Below are 19,861 nucleotides of genomic sequence, written 5' to 3'. Positions count from 1 at the left end.
GGCTCTGCCTTTGATCGTGTACACCTTCCGGGTTACAGGACTGGAGTAGGTGGTGGGAGGGTGCATGGGACAGGTTTTACACTGGGGGCAGTTACAAGGGTAGGAGCCAGAGGGTAGGGAAGGTGGTTTGGGGATTTCATAGGGATGAACTAAGAGGTTACGAAGGTTAGGTGGACAGCGGAAAGACACTCTTGGTGGAGTGGGGAGGATTTCATGAAGGATGGATCTCATTTCAGGGCAGGATTTGAGGAAGTCGTATCCCTGCTGGAGAGCCACATTCAGAGTCTGATCCAGTCCCGGAAAGTATCCTGTCACAAGTGGGGCACTTTTGTGGCTCTTCTGTGGGAGGTTCTGTGTTCACCCACAAGAAGTTTTCTTGCAGTTGTGCAAGAACTTGATAATGTTAGGATCTAGTTTTCATCAGTTCAGTCAGTTTCTGATACTTCAACTGGTTGAAGGGCAATCACCTGTTACGACATTATAATGGAATAAGGAAGGAAAGTAATCTTTTCAGTACATTTCCTTTTAAAGCAAAAAAGGTATATATAATTATCTGGTGTCACTAGTAGAATAAAACCACATGGGAATAAAATCTACTTATTCATTTCGGATACTTTCTGTAAATTGCAATACAAATTGATGATTTGACATGTAACCAAAAACTGAAAACCAGTTTTCAGTTCATTTTAAGCTATAGTATAGTATAGTATAGGATCTGGTACCTGATAGCTGGTCATTTATGAACCATTGTATCATCTAACAGGTGTAAGCGAGACAAACCACTGTTTAAGGGGAGAGTCCCATTGTAGGGAAAAAATACAATTTGAATCCCCAGAGATAACTCAGAAAGGGATTTTACTGTATCTACAAATTGTTTTTACTATTTATACTCCTCTCATGAACAAGATTTCTGTACATAGTTTTCTGAAATTGTGTAGCCTAGCCTTTAGATAGAGGGCTCATTTTGTGAAGATTACAATTCAAAAAGTATTTGTAGTTCCCAGTAATTAATAGAACTTAATGTTGTGTGGTTTGATTTAAATGACAATAATGCTACAGTGCTACAACCAGAGTTGAGTTAAATTAATCTTACTATTGTCTTGTGGTTTCTTTGAGGTTTTAAGTTTGCTTGAACTATGTCAAAGTTGTATCTCTTCTAAATTTATCACCTTTACTTTAATTTCTGCGAATTACAGTTTTGAAGAAGACAGGAGGTGCTATATCTTCTGCTGTATTGCATTTTGTTTACTGCAGTTAATTTTTATCATGATGACTTAGTGAGTGTCTGTTATTGATCTGTCACTAATATCCTGAAATTGTCTCTTCTCTGAGAGTCCATAAAATACATTCTCTGATTATATTTATTTATTTTCAGGAATTATTTAGTGCCTATGGACGTATCGTAAATTTACGAATCCATGCAAAACAAAATACAGGAAACAGGCCAAACTACGGTTTCATCATATATGAAGAAGCGAGTTCTGTACAGACATTGCTTAACAAACGGGTGAGTTCAGCTATGTTAAACACTTGTTGAAGATCAGGATACAATATTTAGAGAAACATATATAAGCTAGACCTTGCGTGTTTGGGGTATAGCTGAAGGGGTGGGTGGAGACATCAGGAATGGCTATGGTAGGTAGATCACTTTCTCAGACCTAGACACAGGATGTCAGAAATTAAAGTTCCCGTTTCAAAATGCTGTAGAAAGGTGGCCACTGCTCAGAATGATGTCAAATATGAACAGCATATTATTGACACAAGGGGGAAATGCCACGGGGTAAAAAATAATGAAAATTTTACTAGTAGATAGTACTCTGTGCATCTTGATGTAAACGGGGTTGGCTACAAATGACAGATGAATGGCAATGCGATGACTATGGTTTCTATTGCCATTGCACCATCCGCACTGTTCAATGTGCGTAAGCTCAGCAGTAAACAGATGTGGCAGTGTCAGTTAACATAACCCCGCCGTCCACGGCAAGGTCATATCACATTCCACATTGGATAGGAAACGTACATGTTTAATTGTCATTAGACCAAAAACCACATAAAAAGCAAAATGACAACAGTTTTTAATTTTCCCGTGGCCAAAATTTGCATAAAAAGCACAGTGACATTGGTTTGTGTCATGAGACCAGTGTAAGATGTATTCAATGTGCTGTACGCGGTTTTCTGCCACCACTTGAAATAGAGAAACAACATTTTCCACAAGAGACCAAAGTTTCTTCAGGGTTCACATTGAAAAATTGTTGCACAATATGGCCCTTCGATTCAGCTACATTTGTAATTGGAACACTGAACACTTCATCTTTCAGATAACCCCATAGCCAGAATTGACACAGATTAAGATCAGGTGATCTGAATGGCTAGGATGTAGGGAAATGACAGCTGATAATTTTAGCATTTCCGAAATGCCTCTGCAGCAGGTGCTTCAGTGACGGTGCATTATGCGGATGAGCCCCATCGTCCATAAAATGATTCTACCCACACATCCACACTGTTCAAGGGTTGGAACGGAGTTGGTGTGCAAGAGACTCTCATAGTGTTCACCAGTGATGGTACAGGTAATAGGACATGCAGAATTCGCCTCCTTGAAAAATATGGCCGTACGATAAATGATGCCCTCAACATGTACCACACAGTCACCTTTGCAGAATGAAGTGGTACAGGTTGATGTGCCGACATATCTTCTGCTGCCCATATCCTGCAATTTTGCTTATTGACATGTTGGAGATGGAAATTGGTTTCATCCATCCTAATGTCCCATGGCCATTCATTCTCCGCTTCAATGCAAGCAAGAAATTCCAGAGCTAAAAATTGTGTTGCTGGCAGGCTGACAGGAAGCAACTCCTAACAAAGGTGATTTTTGTGTGGGTAGCAATGCAGGATGTTTCGTAGGATTTTATGCATCATGTTCAGTCAGCTCCAACATTTTCGCAATTCCCCATCCATCGCATGTTTGCACACCACTGCTCTACCACTCCCGCAGTGCTGTGGTCACATCCTCGACCAACTTAGGATCAACTGCTTTCCTCTGTCTACACCACATTCCACTTCATTAGAACCTGTCTTTTCGAGTTCTGTAATCGTTTTCTCCAGACCCTTAACTGACATAGGACCAGAGCTTTTTTTCGTACTCGTGAGTGACAAAAACTTCTGCAGGGCTACTGGCGCACAGTCACCATTCTTGAAAAAGAGCTATACCAGCAGACAGTCATGCTGGGCGGAAACAAACTGAGGAATAGCCTTGTGCCATGCATCTCTTGTTGGGCACATTTCTGTTGCTTACAGTGCCATCTATTGCGCAAATTTTTGTTAATTTTTTTGTCTTCTTCCGTGATGGTCCCCCCCCCATGTCAATAATATGCTGTTCAAATTTGATGTCATTTGAGCAGTGGTTTTCTACAGTGTTTTGAAAGTAGAACATTAATTGTAGACTTCCTGTGTTAGTACCTATGATGATTTAGCAATTGATTGCTACTCTACAACTGGGTGACACAGAGTCGTCAAATTTCCTACTTGTGAAAGCATGCAGCCAGCAGAAATTTCATCGAGATTGACAGCATGCTGTGGTGAAACAGTTTCAAGACATTGTGTGTTTCTTGGCATGAGGAGTTCCAAAAGGCCATTAACTGGTTAAAAATAAGCCACAATTGTCGTCAACAGTCGAGCATAATGTATTAGAACAGTAGTGACAATTGTGACCTCACTGAAGCTGATAAATTTGACTAGTATTGAAAGTTACTTCCCAGATCATATTAAGTTAAAATAGCATCAAGTCGTCGTCATAAAGTAATTAGGCCACCATGTAGTGTGCACCAGGAAGATGTCTTGATATTTGCAGAACACAAATTTAAATGTCCAAATGTCAGTGAAACACATTCACCGTATTTACTGCAGGAGGGAAGTATTTTTGAGTCATATTGTGATCTGTGATAAAAATAGGGTACACTCTACAGTCAAGAGTGATGATGGCAGAGTGAGGCAACCTCAGTGAAAGTCACAACTCAACCTCAGTGAAAGTCACAACTCGGATGTCATCCGGCAAGGTGCTTACGAATGTGTTCTTCGCGTGGTGCAGTATTTTGCATATTTATTTTTCTTTAAGTTGTTCACCATCAAAACATCACATTACTGTAACTTTTTAAGTGAGGATAGACTTACTTCTCGCACCAAACTACATGATCAACCAATACGAGAAGTCATTCTTCATCACATTGCCGACTCTCAAAATGCAGCTTTCACAAGTCAGAAATTAGAAGAAATAAAAAGGACACCATTCAACCAACATCTTATTTCATTTCTTAGTACCTCTCCATTAGGCAGTATGAGGCAAATGATTTGAGGGCTTCATGTGCATGATTCCATCGGGAAGCTGCCAGTGCACTGGGCTACATGTATTTCTAAACCAAAAGACTTGACTAGAAAAGGAATGCATATTGACATAGTAATATCAAATAAATTTAAAATAAATAAAAACTTTGTATATATTTGACCCACCTTCATATGTATTTTTGCAATGGGTGGAAGTATTTACTAAGTAACACATATCTGTAGTGTTTGATAAGCTGTTCCACCTGACATGATGTTAAGTTTCCAAGCTGCTTGTAGGAGCAGAATGGCACTCCCACCCACAATTTCTGCAAAAATGTTGGCATTGCTTCTGGTGAGATGTTAGATAAAACAAAAACCCAAGCTAATAAATTTGGCGTAGTGGTTATGAATGGAGATACGTCTCTAGGCAGCAGAAAATAAAAGTAATGCAACATACCACTTTCGGCTGGCAGCAGGTGGTAGTACATTTGATAAGGTATTGTCATTCCATATATAGGCAGCATTGTACAGTGTTGAAGAAAATGATGTTGAATGGGACATTTCTTTGATAGCTGCTTCCCCCCATTCACCTCAGAGTCCACTACATTGCTGCTATATGATTCAAGGAAGATGACACCACTTGAAACAATGTTAAACAAATAGCAGGGTTACTTGGTATCACTTAATTAAAAATGTAATGAAAAGTGTAAACTTTGAATGTTAGAAGAAAGCAGTGCTAGTGATCTCATTCTGCGAACTGACACACTCTGATTCCAGTGAAGGTCAGCTTACAGTTCCACGTAACCGATAGATTGATATTTAAAAGAAGTTGAACATTGCATATAGTTGCAGTGTGAAAAATGCTATAATTTCATATGAGTGACTGTCACAGTTCGTGTCTGTACATAAAATTCCATGTATTCAAACATCAAAAAAGCACGAATAGTTCAACATGATCAGATGAACAAAAGCAGTCATTTACTAGTTAGCATAACGATATTGGATTGTGCACAAAGAATGTTTATCACAACAAACTTTGCTCCATTTTGTGCTGTACTAGTGATTTCTGTATCTACATCTACATACATACTGTGCAAGCCACCATTTGTTTGATACAGTATAAACCTACCTTTACATTTTCCCACTGTTTATGGCATTTGATGGGAACGATAAAAAAATTTCCTATGTCCAGTCCAAAATGTTAATTTGCACCCAATTTTGCGTCAACATATTTATAATTTTCCTGCGATTTAAGTGTTACAAAAAATGTTCATAGAGAAAAAAATGGTGTTGGCAAGATATCGGCCATCCAGTAGTGTTTACATATTACGTGGTTAAGTTTCTTGACACCAGGGCATTCTACTCAGCGGATTTGAACTGGTAAACATGTTAAAGTTGGAACAATTCGTGCCGCATCTCCCACATCTGCCAAGCTCTACTTGGGTGGTTACTGATGGGACTAACTATGTTATCACGACCTATCACAACCATTTCCAATCTGTCTCTACTGCGCAAATGCAATGTTTTGATTGTTGTGATCATCGTGATGTCTTTATCGAAATTTCGGTATCTGGCCTCTTGTAGCACTAGTTGACTCAGTTATTCACTTGGTGTTGCTCAAATGTTTTTAGTTTAAATGTACCGCCGGTTACGTACTTTTTTCTTACCAAGCAAAACATGTTCTGAGAATCTATTCTTGTTGTCAAGTGCAGTATTTACATATGTATTTTTTGTGATTTTACACAAACAAACAATGTGAGTGATAGTTTCTGTGTATGTGTGTGGTTTTCTGCATAACTGAGGATGCACAGTACCTGATAACTTCAAAAAGATGACTACAGTGCAAGAGACGCAGAATGATACACATATTCAAACACACAATACTAATGTACATATTTGCAATTGACAACGAGAAAAATTCTCGAAATGTGTTTTACTAAGGGTGAAAAAATACGCAACTAGTGCAGTGTTTCATTATTTAAATAATTAATGAGAGCTGCAGGCTGTCAAAAACATCGATAATGATGTATGAAATTGAATCAAACGTTCCTACTTTGCAGACAGTTATCAGTTCCAGTTACATCAGAGGTTTTTATTATCTAATAAAAAATCTTTATTAGATAGTAAAAATGTACCTGACAAATTTTTTGAAGCGTGCTATGTACATATATCATACATAAAGTGCGAAAATGCAAGTGGATATCCTATATGTAACTTTTACAGCCTAAAATGTTGTTTCCCACATTTTACAATTTCCCGCATTTATAACTTTTTTTTTTAAGTCCCTTAATAGGGGGGGGGGGGGGGTTTCACTGTATCTGTTGTTACAATACTGCCAAGATAACAAACCTAATGTATGTATCTCAACTGCATCCTGAGCAATTTTGGTACAGATATTCTGTCAGTCAACACACAAAAATACTGTTGCGCACTTGGCTGTGTTCAAGCAGTGTGGTCTCAAGGTAATTAACTGTTACAGTTTTCCTAATTTTCATTCCATATTACATAATAATCTGTAAAACCAAGCTGTTGCACAAACTGAAGATCCATTACACGTTGTCCTTTCATGGTTTGACAATAAAATTTGATAAGAGATATGAAATTCTTGGATTAACGGTTCAAATCTAAAGTTAAGCTTTAGCTTGGTAGTGATACAAAGTCTGTCTAGTGATAAGACAGTACAATTCACTGATGATGCTCAAAATGAAATCGGCTTCCTTTTGCCATATGCCCCCCTCCCCTCCCCTTCCTCCTTGAATTGCCTCCCATTGTATACACTGGCTTATTAACTTGTTCATTAGGTTAGTATTGCAGGAAGAAAACAGTGTTACACAAGTACACACCCAACTTGAAATGCAAACATAGGAGTGATTAACGATGGTGTAGGTCTTAAAAAAAAAGGGAGAGGGTGAGGGGGGGGAGGGAGGGAGAGAGAGAGAGAGGGGGGGGGGGTAACTAGTGCTGTGTTTAAACCGAAAACATATGAGGTTTTGAGCAACGCAAACTGAGCAAAGGTGTTAGCTAGCACTACAAGTGGCCAAATGGTGAAAAATGCTAAATACGATTCAACAAAGGTGTCACAAAAATCACGATGCTGCTCATGTGCAATACACGGTATGGAAATTGTTGTGATTGGTCATGATACCTCATTACTCCCATCAGTCACCGTGCCAAGTTGAGTGTGACAGTGGCAGTATATATGGCATCAATTGTTACCGGCTGCTGGTTTAGATGTGCTGTGTAGAGTGCACTGGTGTCCAGAATCTTAAAGTTTGTAAATGCTACTCGACTGCCAATGTTGTTTAAGTTTTCTCCCCCAATGGACATTTTTTCATAAAGTGTAAATTGCAAGAAAATTAAATATGTTGATGCAAAATCAGATGCATATTAACATTGTCAACATAGGAAATTTGACAGGGACAACACAACATGCCAAACAATTGTTCCCCAATCCTCTCTTTTCTTCCCTCTGCACATTTCTATCCTTCTTAGTTTTAGCTAGCTCACTTTTTTCTTCAAGCGTTCACTTAATACATTTTATTTCTACTGTTTATTACCAACAACATAGAGGCGACATTGAGTCGCACTCAGGAACAGCGAAAAGACTGCTTTAAATGTTAGCTTGTCCAAAAGCCATTCAGAGTAGGAAACACACACACACACACACACACACACACACACACACACACACACAGGCCACATATATGTGTGAGTTGTGTGTGTATGTTTTCTACTGGTGAAGAATGCCTTCTAGTCGATAGCTAAAATGTCTAGTAGTCTCTTCATTATGCCCGTCTGCAACTGAGTGTCTTCTCATTATAGTGAGAGTAACAGTCTATACTTTTCATAATAATGTTATTCCGTCTGGTACTTTCCATTGTTCATTATTATTTGCAGTATGATTCCCAAGTGCTAATTTCTGATTTGTTTCTGTTCCTGTACTTAAATCCCACTCCTGACCTCATCATTTTTTTTCATCTGTATAAATCAGTTTTTTAAAGAAAGTCCTTTCTCTTGCCAAGGCAGAATCCTGTATCTTGTCTCACAATGCTTCCTCAATCTTCTCACTGCTGCATTGGGAAAGGGGATGCAAAACTCGTGCAGCCCCAGAAACGGACTTTCTCGCAACAGCAAAAGCATCGACCGTTCGTCCTTCAGTTTAAAGAGAGAGATGAGATGCTAGACATATTAAAACTATGTTATTTCTTGCATGTGTTCCTTAATTCATGCCTTAAGTTCATCTTCCCTTGTCACTACGTATTTTTAAATTTTTCTGTGTATTTCTGCATCATAATCTGGGGTTTTCCTCTTATTGTCACACACAAGTGAACAATAAACAGAACTTCGCATACTCAACAATAAAGTGTTGCCTGGCACTGTTTATGACAATGCTCTTCACACTGTCACCTTGCAACCATTATTAACACTGTAGTGTGCATGAATCCACAAATGTGAAATAAAACACCAGCTGTTTCAATTCCGGAGCTTCTTTTTGCAAGTCCTTTTAAAACCAAAATCCATAGTTGAGTTTCTGAGAGTTTTTTTTGCTAACCTGCAAGTCCAATTCTGTGTGACAAGAGCTGTGAAGTTTCTGTAAAGATGATTTTGCCTATATAGTTCATAACATTGCCAAAATTGCTGTCTAATGTCATATTTATCTATGTCAAAAAAAGTGTGAATTTTACTTAGTCTGCCGTGGGGCAGATATTTGAATCCTGCTCCATTCAGCATAGTCTCTAATTTAATTTTTGCATATTAACATTTGCTCGCACTTGTTGGCACTATCACATCTTCCTTGTTGTTAGGGAAAGTGAAGCCAGTGATATTTGTAGCAAGTTCTCGCAGCTTTCTGTGAAGTCATTTTGTGCAGTCACTTTCCCTGCTTGTAATGTGAGGTAAAACTGTTTACTACTTTGAACTGTAATGTGACTGGACCTAGTCTTGTGACAAAGTTAGTTCATGCAACTATCAGGGTACCAGTTCACTGTGCCAGCTAATACTTTATGTGCTATTGACTGTTAACTGAATGTATTGTTCAAAATTTTCCATATTTGCTCTCATAACTTTAGAATGTTGACAATGAAAATTCAAAAAATTTTCCACAAATGGATCCAAAGGTAAAACACAGTACATTGAAATTCAAATTATTTCTTTGTTATATTTCTTGTACGATACCATTATTACAAAAGTGGACAAACAGTATTTTTACAGAAAGAATTTCTTTGACACTCATTCATGAAGTAACCCAATGCCCGGTACATACTCCTGTTGTGCTTGCAGAATGAGGTGGTGCGTTTGTCATGACGTTAACATTGTATTTGAGAAGGATGTATTTCAGATGTGCATCAAGGCTCTAGTGGTTTTCTGTTGTTTCCGTAAATTAAATAAGGCAGATTTGTGATTATTTTGTAAAGGATACTGCTGATTTCCTTCCCCGTCCTTTTCCTATCCGAACTTGATTTTTTTCTAGTGTTCTTATTGTTGGGGATGAGATTCTAACCATAATCTCAGTTTTCCCACCCTACCTCAGAGTTAAACTCACATACTTCCAACTGTCTGCATTCATACTCCTGCCTTATAATAGCATTTACACCCCTAAAGACTGTATTAATGCTTGGAGAAATCCATAAGCCTATTAATGCTTGAAGAAATCCATAAGCCTCTCGTATAACCTACACCTTGCCTTGCAAGTCTCTTAAACCAGACGTGCCACTAGAAACCTACTCCAGATGCCTACTCAAATTCAAACTGACACTATTATTAATCCATCCACCAGAAACCACCATTTTGCAGAAGTTTGTCTACTTCAAATGTCTCATCAGCTAGAATGTCAAGATGCTGGATTATTTAAAGATTTACAGTCCTTCACCCCCTCTTTAATGGAAACACAGCTTTGCAAAAACCTGGCCACATCTGACCAAAAGCATCAAACTTAAGAATGCCTTTGTTCAAACCTTGCCTCTTGTTATATTATTATTTAATGGATTAGTAACCAAGCAAGTGACAAATCATTCAAGAAAGAATGCGTAATTTGCAGCATGTATCATTGGCTCACTGAAGACGACCTTGACTGGATTGCAAGTAAAGTGGTTTTTTGTGCTCCCCAAGACAGTTTTGCATTTTCCTTTAAGTGTGAGTTTCCAGAGTGAACTGTATTAAAAACTCTCTAACATTGCAGCCACTGGCGGTATTTTATTTTTTTATATTTTTATTTTATCTCCCCCCCCCCCCCCCCCCCCCCCCCCCAAATCAGTCTCTTTGGTGTTATTGGCAAGATTCGTGCATCGTTTGCCAATAACACAAACCACTTGTCATAAAATAACAGCAACGATCTGTGATCTTAAAACAGACCCCAAATTTGATGGTACTCCTTGCAGTTAATTGCTCAGCAGCTCAGCCTGGGGTATAAAATATAAGGGAAAGCGTTTTACTGAGCAGAGCATGAGAGTTTTCAGTGGTTATTTTACAACGGATAAAGTCCAGACACTGTCCTTCAAACACAACCTCTAGTCCTGCAGTCTCTTAGCATCAGCCCATGGCCTAAACCATCTTTTCCTTTGTGCCTACCCTGTAAATCGCCCATTGATAAGATAAGTGACAAACATTCAGTTCTTGTCTACGTGCCTGTCTACTACTCAGTACATGCAGTACACAGCGAGTAATCGCATTTACACACACACACACACACACACACACACACACACACACAGAGAGAGAGAGAGAGAGAGAGAGAGAGAGAGAGAGAGAGAGAGAGAGAGAGAGAGAGAGAGAGCTATTTTTATAAAAATTGCTTTTCCATGAGCACACACGTCACTAATAACATGCTTCCCTTATGTTTTTAGCCAATTTACTTTCAAGATCAGAAGCTGAATGTTGAAGAGAAGAAGACATCCTCAAATAGGCTACGTGTTGACCAACAAGGGCGCTTAGGCTCGAGCGGTGACACACTGATTGCTGGTGGTCGTGCCAACAGTGGCCTGGGAGGCCCACGAGGCGGCATGATACGAGGAGGTACGGGCCTTCATCGTGGTGGGGGACGTGGTGGCTTTGGCCGAGGGGAGGGGAGAGGTGGTGGTATGACTAGGGGTAATTACAGACGCTAACGAGTTTAATGTGAGAAGAGTTCTCTCTTCTGCATCATATGGTTTCTCAGTTGTGGAGAACGATCATGTTGAGGCTTTTAATTTTCTGAGCAGGGATTTATTTTGTCATGAAAACAGTACTATTGTTATATAATTATTTAATGGATTAGTAACCAAGCAAGTGACAAATCATTCAAGAAAGAATGCGTAATTTGCAACATGCATCGTTGGCACACTGAAGACGACCTTGACTGAATTGCAAGCAAAGTGGTTTTTTTTTTTTTTTTGCCCTCCCCAAGACAGTCTTGCATTTCCCTTTAAGCATGAGTTTCCAGAGTGAACTGTTTTAAAAACTTTCTAACATTGCAACCACTGTCGCTGTTGTGGGTTTTTTTTCCCTTTCTTTTTGGCTAAATCAGTCTCATCGGCGTTATTGGTGAGATTTGTGCATTCAGTGTCGAGAGTTTACGTGGAATTTTCTGACAAAACTCTACCTGTGTTTATTTTCGTAGATGTTGTGAGAACTGTGGAAGTGCCAAAGTGTGACTAGGACAGTGATAGAGGCACACTTTAAAGAATACTTTCTGAACATTGGTGCTAATTTTCCTTTTCTTTTAATTACCAGTAGTTGCCTAAAGAGAAAATTGCATTAATGTTATTTGTTCAGTTCATTTCTACAGTTTGTCAAGTTAAAGGGCAGTTCAGACACTTTTTTCCCAGGTTCTGCCATTTACAGTTCTGAGGGCATTTCTGGTTATGAAGAGGGATGTGGAGGAACCCTCTCTTGGACTGCAGCAACTAGTCGTTCAAATACTTCATTTGTTGAGTGGCTTTTAACTTAAGTTTTCATGTGAAGAATTTTGGAGACCCTAACTTCGTATTTGTTTGTGTAATTAAAATGCAGACTTGAATCACGGTGTGTTGTGGAAACCAAGTTGTGTGTGTTGTAGGAACTTAAAGAAATAATGTTTTAAGATAAAGTGATGATCGTACGAATTAAACATTTTGTGTAAGAAGAAACTGCAACAAATGTTCCAGCAATTCTTGACATGTTTCATTTCTGATGTTAAATACTGTCAGTGATACAGAAATAGTTGTAATACTTTTAGTATACATTTTTCATGTATTTTGTAATATTTTTCTGCCTGAGAATGAATTACATTTATACGATGTCTCCCTCCATATCTCCCTTCTGTGCCCGTCATCTTTCCTTTAATACTCCCTGTGATAATGTAATAATAAAATACAATGCATACAGAGTTAACAAATCTGTTTTGTTTCTTATTTATGGACTTTGGGCAACATAAACCAGTAATAGTGGCCATACCGTGGAAACTACACTAGACAAATGTGTCACGAAGTCACAGAGACGAAGCACAAACACCCTGACCCCTCAAAAAGATGAAGAACCTGAAAGGATCAATAATGTGATGGTGATCATTATTGAGACATCCCTCCAAAACGTCAATGTCATGCCTCAGCAGTGTGAAGTGCATGTGGATACTTTTCAGGCCCACCTGGAAGATGGGTTTGCTGCTAAGGATGACCAACAGAAACAGCACAATTGCTCGGAAGTCAACATACCTGGAATACAGCACAATTTAAACTAAAGGTCAGTGACACAGTAAATATGACTTCGAGCCCCCTGAGTAAACCCCACTCAGACCTGAAAATCTATTATCACAATGTCCAATCCTTGAGCAACAAAACTGATGACTTAAGCATTTTGCTGACCAGTGAACTCAATGATCTCAGTATTATGCCTAGCAGAGCACTGGCTCTGCACTGATGTAGTTAAGTTAATCTCACTACCTAACTTCAAATTGTGTGAACACTACTCCAGATCAAATGATGGACATGGTGGGGTCGCCATCTTCATCAAACAACACATTGAATGTAGCCCACTTCCTACCCTAAAGGAAATAGGAACAGACAAGATCTTTGAATATGCAGCCATAAAGCTTACAGATATAAATCTAATTGTAGCTACAATTTACCGTCCCCCCCTCCAGTAGTATTAATGATTTTCTGTCATAAAGGACTTGTTTCTATCTAAAATAAGTCAGTGGAAACAGGATGTGATTATATGTGGTGACTTTAATATAGACTTTCTCACCCACAACAGAAACAGGGAAACATTGATTAACATTGCAAAAACTTATTATCTGCATGGCCTTGTAAACGAGCCCACTAGAATAACACCCACATCCAAGACAGCTCTAGATCAAATTTTTGCAAATAGAAATAAACTTAACCCAACTCTAGAAGAATACAATGCAGGATTCAGCGACCACCGAGCTGTCATTCTAAAGGTCGATGTTAGCAAAGATACCTCAAACCCAGTCCCACCTAAAACTCTACGAAGGTTTTTCACCCAAGAGAACTTGAACAAGCTAAATGCCCTCCTTAGTAAAGAAAAGTGGACAGAGATGTACGCAGCCAATGATGTCAACATGAAATTCAACATATTTCTTGACAAAATGATTCACCACTTTGAAGAGGCCTTTCCACAAAAACCAGTAAGGATAAATATAATAGAAACAAGAGTTGGATAACACCAGCTATAAAAATCTCTCGCAAACATAAAAGAATACTCCACATGTTACGTAAACAAAATAGTGACTTCCCCCAACTAACAGAATACTATAAAAACTACGCATGTATCCTAAGAAGAGTGATCAGGCAAGCAAGAAGGATGCAAAATGATGAGTACATTGACAAATCCAGCAATAAAGTAAAAGAAATGTGAAATATCATAAAGAGGGGAAATGAAAGCTTCACACACGAACATAAAAATCAAACTGAACAATGAATCTATATCTAATCCCGAAGTCGTGGTGAACTCTTTCAACAATTTCTTTACGAGCATAGCTGAAAAATTGGTCAAAAATAATCCTAACACAAATTACCAACCAGCAAACCAAAAATATCACACGTGTGCAGAGTCAATTTTCATTACCAAAGTCACTGAAAATGATGTTGCAAAAGCCCTCGGAGTTAAAAAATTCATGTTCAGCTGGAATTGATGGTATCCCAGCAGCTGTAATCAAAAATTGTGAACACACAATTGCTGAACAATTGAGTCATCTCTGTGACTGTTCTTTCCAGGCAGGTGTCTTCCCTGAAGCTCTGAAACTTGCTAAAGTAATTCCTGTCTTCAGAAAAGGTGATAATAATATATGAATAACTACAGGCCTATCTAAATCTCATCCTGCTTTTCTAAAGTTTTTGAAAAAAATAATGTACAAAAAAAAAAAAAATTATGGACTTCATTGGAGAAAAAAAAATTACTAAGTTTAGCTCAACGTGGGTTCAGAAGCAACAAATTTACTGAAACTGCAGTATATGATTGCATGAATACGCTATTAGAACTGTTAGATAGAAAACAACCCATAACAGGCATATTTCTCGATTTGTCAAAGGCTTTTGACACTGTTGACCACAAACTATCACTGGAAAAAATAGAACACTATGGTATCAGAGGAATTGCAAACAACTGGATTGCTACATTCCTAACCAATCAGATGCAGAGTGTCAGCATGAAATACACTAATATACAAAGCAACTCAATAATCGAAATTCTATCAAGTAATAAAACTGTAAAGCAAGGTGTTCCACAGGGCTCAGTATTGGTACCCTTACTTTTCCTCCAGTATATTAATGACTTGAGGCTGAATGTTGATGCACACAAAACAATAATATTTGCTGATGACACAACTGTACTACTCAAAGGAGAGAATACAGAGGCTTTGCAAAAAGCTGTGAACTTGGCCACTGAACAACTCAGCAACTGGGCTAAAATCAACAGATTAACTATCAACACCAAAAAGACAGCTTCCATGATCTTTCACACAACACAAAATGCAAATTCCTCCCAGCCATTTGTCACTGTAAATAACCAGCCAATAGATACCGACACTGTTTTCAAGTTCCTGGATCTGTGGGTTCAAGATAACTTGAAATAGAATACACATACAGGAAAGGTAAATGCCAGGATTTGTACTGGCTGTTACGCATTGAATGTTCTGAAAACGTGCTAGCCTGAAAACAACCAGCGCGTACTACGCTTACGTTCTAGCCCACCTAAAATATGGTGTAATATTCTGGGGAAATTCTCCAACTGCTCTGAGCACATTCAGAATCCAGAAGAGAGCAATGAGGATTATTACTGGGAGCAAACCCAGAGACTCCTGCAAACCCATCTTCAGAAAGTTGGAAATCCTTACACTGCCTTGGCTCTACATTCTCAAGACTCTAAAATTTTTCAGAAACCACATAGTGCCAACTGACCCCAGAGTCGTAAAAAATAATGAAATACATGAACACAACACCAGGAAAAACGCAAATCTGCATGTTATACGTACAAACACTCAAAGGGAGCTTTCCACATGGGCCTCCAACTGTTCAACAATCTTCCCACTAATATTAAGTCCATCGAAGACAACATAAAATTTAGCAAAGCCATGAAGTCATATTTGTTGTGTCACTGTTTTTACTCTGTAAATGAATACTTAGAACAGTAATCTTGCTATTTGTGTTAAATTGAAGACATTGAGCAATATAATACATTAGGATACTATAGGCCTATGTTAATATATGTTAACAATGTTAACTGATATTTTCCGACATGTGCAACACACTGTGTACCATCAGATCACATGGAATAAATAAATATATTAGAGTTGTTAACACGTTGAATGACATATGCCCACTGGTGGGCATTTTGAATTCTGTCAGCTCGTGTGCTAACCTGTGGTCATTCAGTGTATCTTACTTCAAGCCTGTGTGCACAACCTTGGGTGTGTTTTATATATTATTAACATACACCAGAGGATTTTGTGGTCCCAGTGAATAACAAAGCCATATGCAGACTGAGGAGAATGTGTACACTGATACAAAGTTTCGAGGATCAACATTGATATGTTACACGATTATATTTTTTTGTTTTCCTGAAATGCTACATAGAAGGTTACAAATATGCTCATAAAATAAAAATATGATTTGTGAACTAGCTCTTACAACTAGTAACATATTTATTCATCCAAGTGTTTAAGAGGAAATGAGTGATATTTGCAATAATAAAGGAAATGAGTATCTAAATGAAATGCAGCGAAATTGCCCACATCTCGTGGTCGTGCGGTAGCGTTCTCGCTTCCCACGCCCGGGTTCCCGGGTTCGATTCCCGGCGGGGTCAGGGATTTTCTCTGCCTCGTGATGGCTGGGTGTTGTGTGATGTCCTTAGGTTAGTTAGGTTTAAGTAGTTCTAAGTTCTAGGGGACTGATGACCATAGATGTTAAGTCCCATAGTGGTCAGAGCCATTTGAACCATTTTGCAGCGAAATTGTGAGACAAAAATTAAACTAATGCTTTGTTTCTGTGATGAAAAGTAAAGCCATTGGAAATGCGAAAAAGGCTTCTGTACCAAGTACATATAGTGATATTTTTGGAAACATTCAAGGCTCATCGGTAAGTTACATGTGTCTCAGAGTGTGTTAATTTTTTCCCATTTTTGTGAGAATAAGCAGCATTCTGCCATTGGGTCATGGTTTTGTAGCATGAGCTGCATGTTTTCTTGGTAACCCTTTCTGCCTCTCCTCGTATTCTTTCAGCAATTGTTAAGGCTTGCAGCTGGAAGGTCTTGACAAATTTGGATCCAGTGTAGGATACATAAGTACTTCAGTGAGAGTTTCTTGGAAATTATTGATGCCCAGTTTATTGTACAAAGACAGAGCATTTACAACAGATTTAGAAGTGATTAAATGCAAGACAAGTGTCTTTTACTGTTTGACAGGTCTTCTTTTACACATGTGGTATATGAAGCCATCTGGTCTGAGGTCAGTAAAGACCTTTCCGTTTGTATAGTGGGCTTACTTGTTTCTTTTCCTTTTCGGGTAACTAAAGACCATTGAGTCGTCATGTTTAGTACGAAATATTAGCATGTCTTGTTTACCCTTCCACTTTAGGACTACAGTTTTATCTCCACTCTGTTGGGCTGTAATATCTATCTAAGAGTTGATCCATTAATTCTTTTACCGCCCTTGACAACAAATATATTGTCTGCTCTTTGCCAGTGTAGACTTTGAACGACCAAGTATAACCACCTCTAATACAAAACTTTATACAAACCACTTCTTGTGGAGTGTAGAATTCCTTGAATTTCTACCCTAGAATAGCCACAGATTGTGAGATTTTGAAGAGTCTGTTTTCTGGACCTCTTTCTTGCTCAATATTTGATAAATGCAACATTGAAAGTAACAACTCAATTCTGTTATGACTCATTATTTTTGGTGTCCCATCTTCATAAATTCTTTTTGGACCAGTAATTCCTCAATTTGGGAAACTGCATAAGTCTAAATCAGAGAATGATCCCCAAGAATGTGTGCATGTCATGAGTATTGGTGTCAAACCATCTTGATAGCCTTTGATTTGGAGTTTCACCTGCAGCAGTGTTTCAAACAGCAAAACCTATGGGTCTCTTCAACTATTAGCAATATGATGTATTAGGAGAAGAAAGTGATTTGTATTCTGTCCCCTGCTACAGGTTCCCATTTGTTCCTGTTTGAAAGATTGACAAAGAGGATCGTCGATGTTAGCCTCAGAATCAGTTGAGCCTGCATTATGTTCACAATCATCAACCCCAGAACTCAAACTGAAACCATCATCAGGTGAAACATTCGGGTCTTCAGTGGATTCATCGGAAAAGCCTCTTGCGTCATCTTCAGAAAGATTAGCCAGCATTTCAGTGATTTCTGCATCTTAGTGATCTCTACCACCCATTTTAGTTCAGTATCTGAAATGAAATAAATGCGTAAACTAAAAAAACAAGATGCCCATGTGTGGTCATTCGGTTCCACAATGCAAAATTACACTCCTGGAAATTGAAATAAGAACACCGTGAATTCATTGTCGCAGGAAGGGGAAACTTTATTGACACATTCCTGGGGTCAGAAACATCACATGATCACACTGACAGAACCACAGGCACATAGACACAGGCAACAGAGCATGCACAATGTCGGCACTAGTACAGTGTATATCCACCTTTCGCAGCAATGCAGGCTGCTATTCTCCCATGGAGACGATCGTAGAGATGCTGGATGTAGTCCTGTGGAACGGCTTGCCATGTCATTTCCACCTGGCGCCTCAGTTGGACCAGCATTCGTGCTGGACGTGCAGACCGCGTGAGACGACGCTTCATCCAGTCCCAAACATGCTCAATGGGGGACAGATCCGGAGATCTTGCTGGCCAGGGTAGTTGACTTACACCTTCTAGAGCACGTTGGGTGGCACGGGATACATGCGGACGTGCGGGCGACTCTCATCGCTGAAGACGACACGTTTCCATTCGTCCCTCCATTCACGCCTGTCGCGACACCACTGGAGGCGGGCTGCACGATGTTGGGGCGTGAGCGGAAGACGGCCTAACGGTGTGCGGGACCGTAGCCCAGCTTCATGGAGACGGTTGCAAATGGTCCTCGCCGATACCCCAGGAGCAACAGTGTCCCTAATTTGCTGGGAAGTGGCGGTGCGGTCCCCTACGGCACTGCGTAGGAGCCTACGGTCTTGGCGTGCATCCGTGCGTCGCTGCGGTCCGGTCCCAGGTCGACGGGCACGTGCACCTTCCGCCGACCACTGGCGACAACATCGATGTACTGTGGAGACCTCACGCCCCACGTGTTGAGCAATTCGGCGGTACGTCCACCCGGCCTCCCGCATGCCCACTATATGCCCTCGCTCAAAGTCCGTCAACTGCACATACGGTTCACGTCCACGCTGTCGCGGCATGCTACCAGTGTTAAAGACTGCGATGGAGCTCCGTATGCCACGGCAAACTGGCTGACACTGACGGCGGCGGTGCACAAATGCTGCGCAGCTAGCGCCATTCGACGGCCAACACCGCGGTTCCTGGTGTGTCCGCTGTGCCGTGCGTGTGATCATTGCTTGTACAGCCCTCTCGCAGTGTCCGGAGCAAGTATGGTGGGTCTGACACACCGGTGTCAATGTGTTCTTTTTTCCATTTCCAGGAGTGTACTTCCTGGGACCATGTGACTACAGGTGTACAATTAAACTAATACATAAAAATACAAAATAAGTCAAAATAACAAAGGATATTGTATATGGTAAAAAAATAATCACTTAAAGTAAAAAAAAAAATAATAATTTAGATGTGCGGTCCCACATATCTAATAAAAGAATGCAGCAAGATGTTCAAAGTGTTAAGATATGCACAAACATGCAGCACAGAAGTTTCCTATTAATATTACGAGCTATGTATAAACTGTGTGTGTGTGTGTGTGTGTGTGTGTGTGTGTGTGTGTGTGTGTGTGTGTGTGTGTGTGTGTGTGAGAGAGAGAGATAGATAAATAGGTAGATAGAGAGAGAGAGAGAGAGAGAGAGAATTAGTGTAATAGACTGCAGACTGCACCTGCTTAAAGCACATTGTTCTTAGTCAGCATAATAAA

General features: G+C 39.5%; 1 protein-coding gene across 2 annotated transcripts in view; it reads left to right on the top strand.

Annotated features, from left to right (window-relative positions):
• LOC126475272 (ras GTPase-activating protein-binding protein 1) overlaps positions 1-12,667 on the top strand; it is a 128,509-nt gene extending 115,842 nt beyond the window's left edge. For both annotated transcript variants that reach the window (XM_050103013.1, XM_050103002.1), the window contains exons 11-12: positions 1,376-1,507; positions 11,160-12,667. In XM_050103013.1, coding sequence (XP_049958970.1) covers positions 1,376-1,507; positions 11,160-11,420 — 393 coding nt within the window. In that variant the 3' untranslated portion in view covers positions 11,421-12,667. The remainder of the gene's footprint in view (positions 1-1,375; positions 1,508-11,159) is intronic.
• Positions 12,668-19,861: the final 7,194 nt, after the last annotated feature.

The sequence above is a fragment of the Schistocerca serialis genome, chromosome 1, assembly GCF_023864345.2.
Source record: "Schistocerca serialis cubense isolate TAMUIC-IGC-003099 chromosome 1, iqSchSeri2.2, whole genome shotgun sequence".
Classification (NCBI taxonomy): Eukaryota; Metazoa; Arthropoda; class Insecta; order Orthoptera; family Acrididae; genus Schistocerca; species Schistocerca serialis.
The sequence above is the reverse complement of the archived record's forward strand: the minus strand, read 5'-3'. Positions and strand labels throughout refer to the sequence as shown.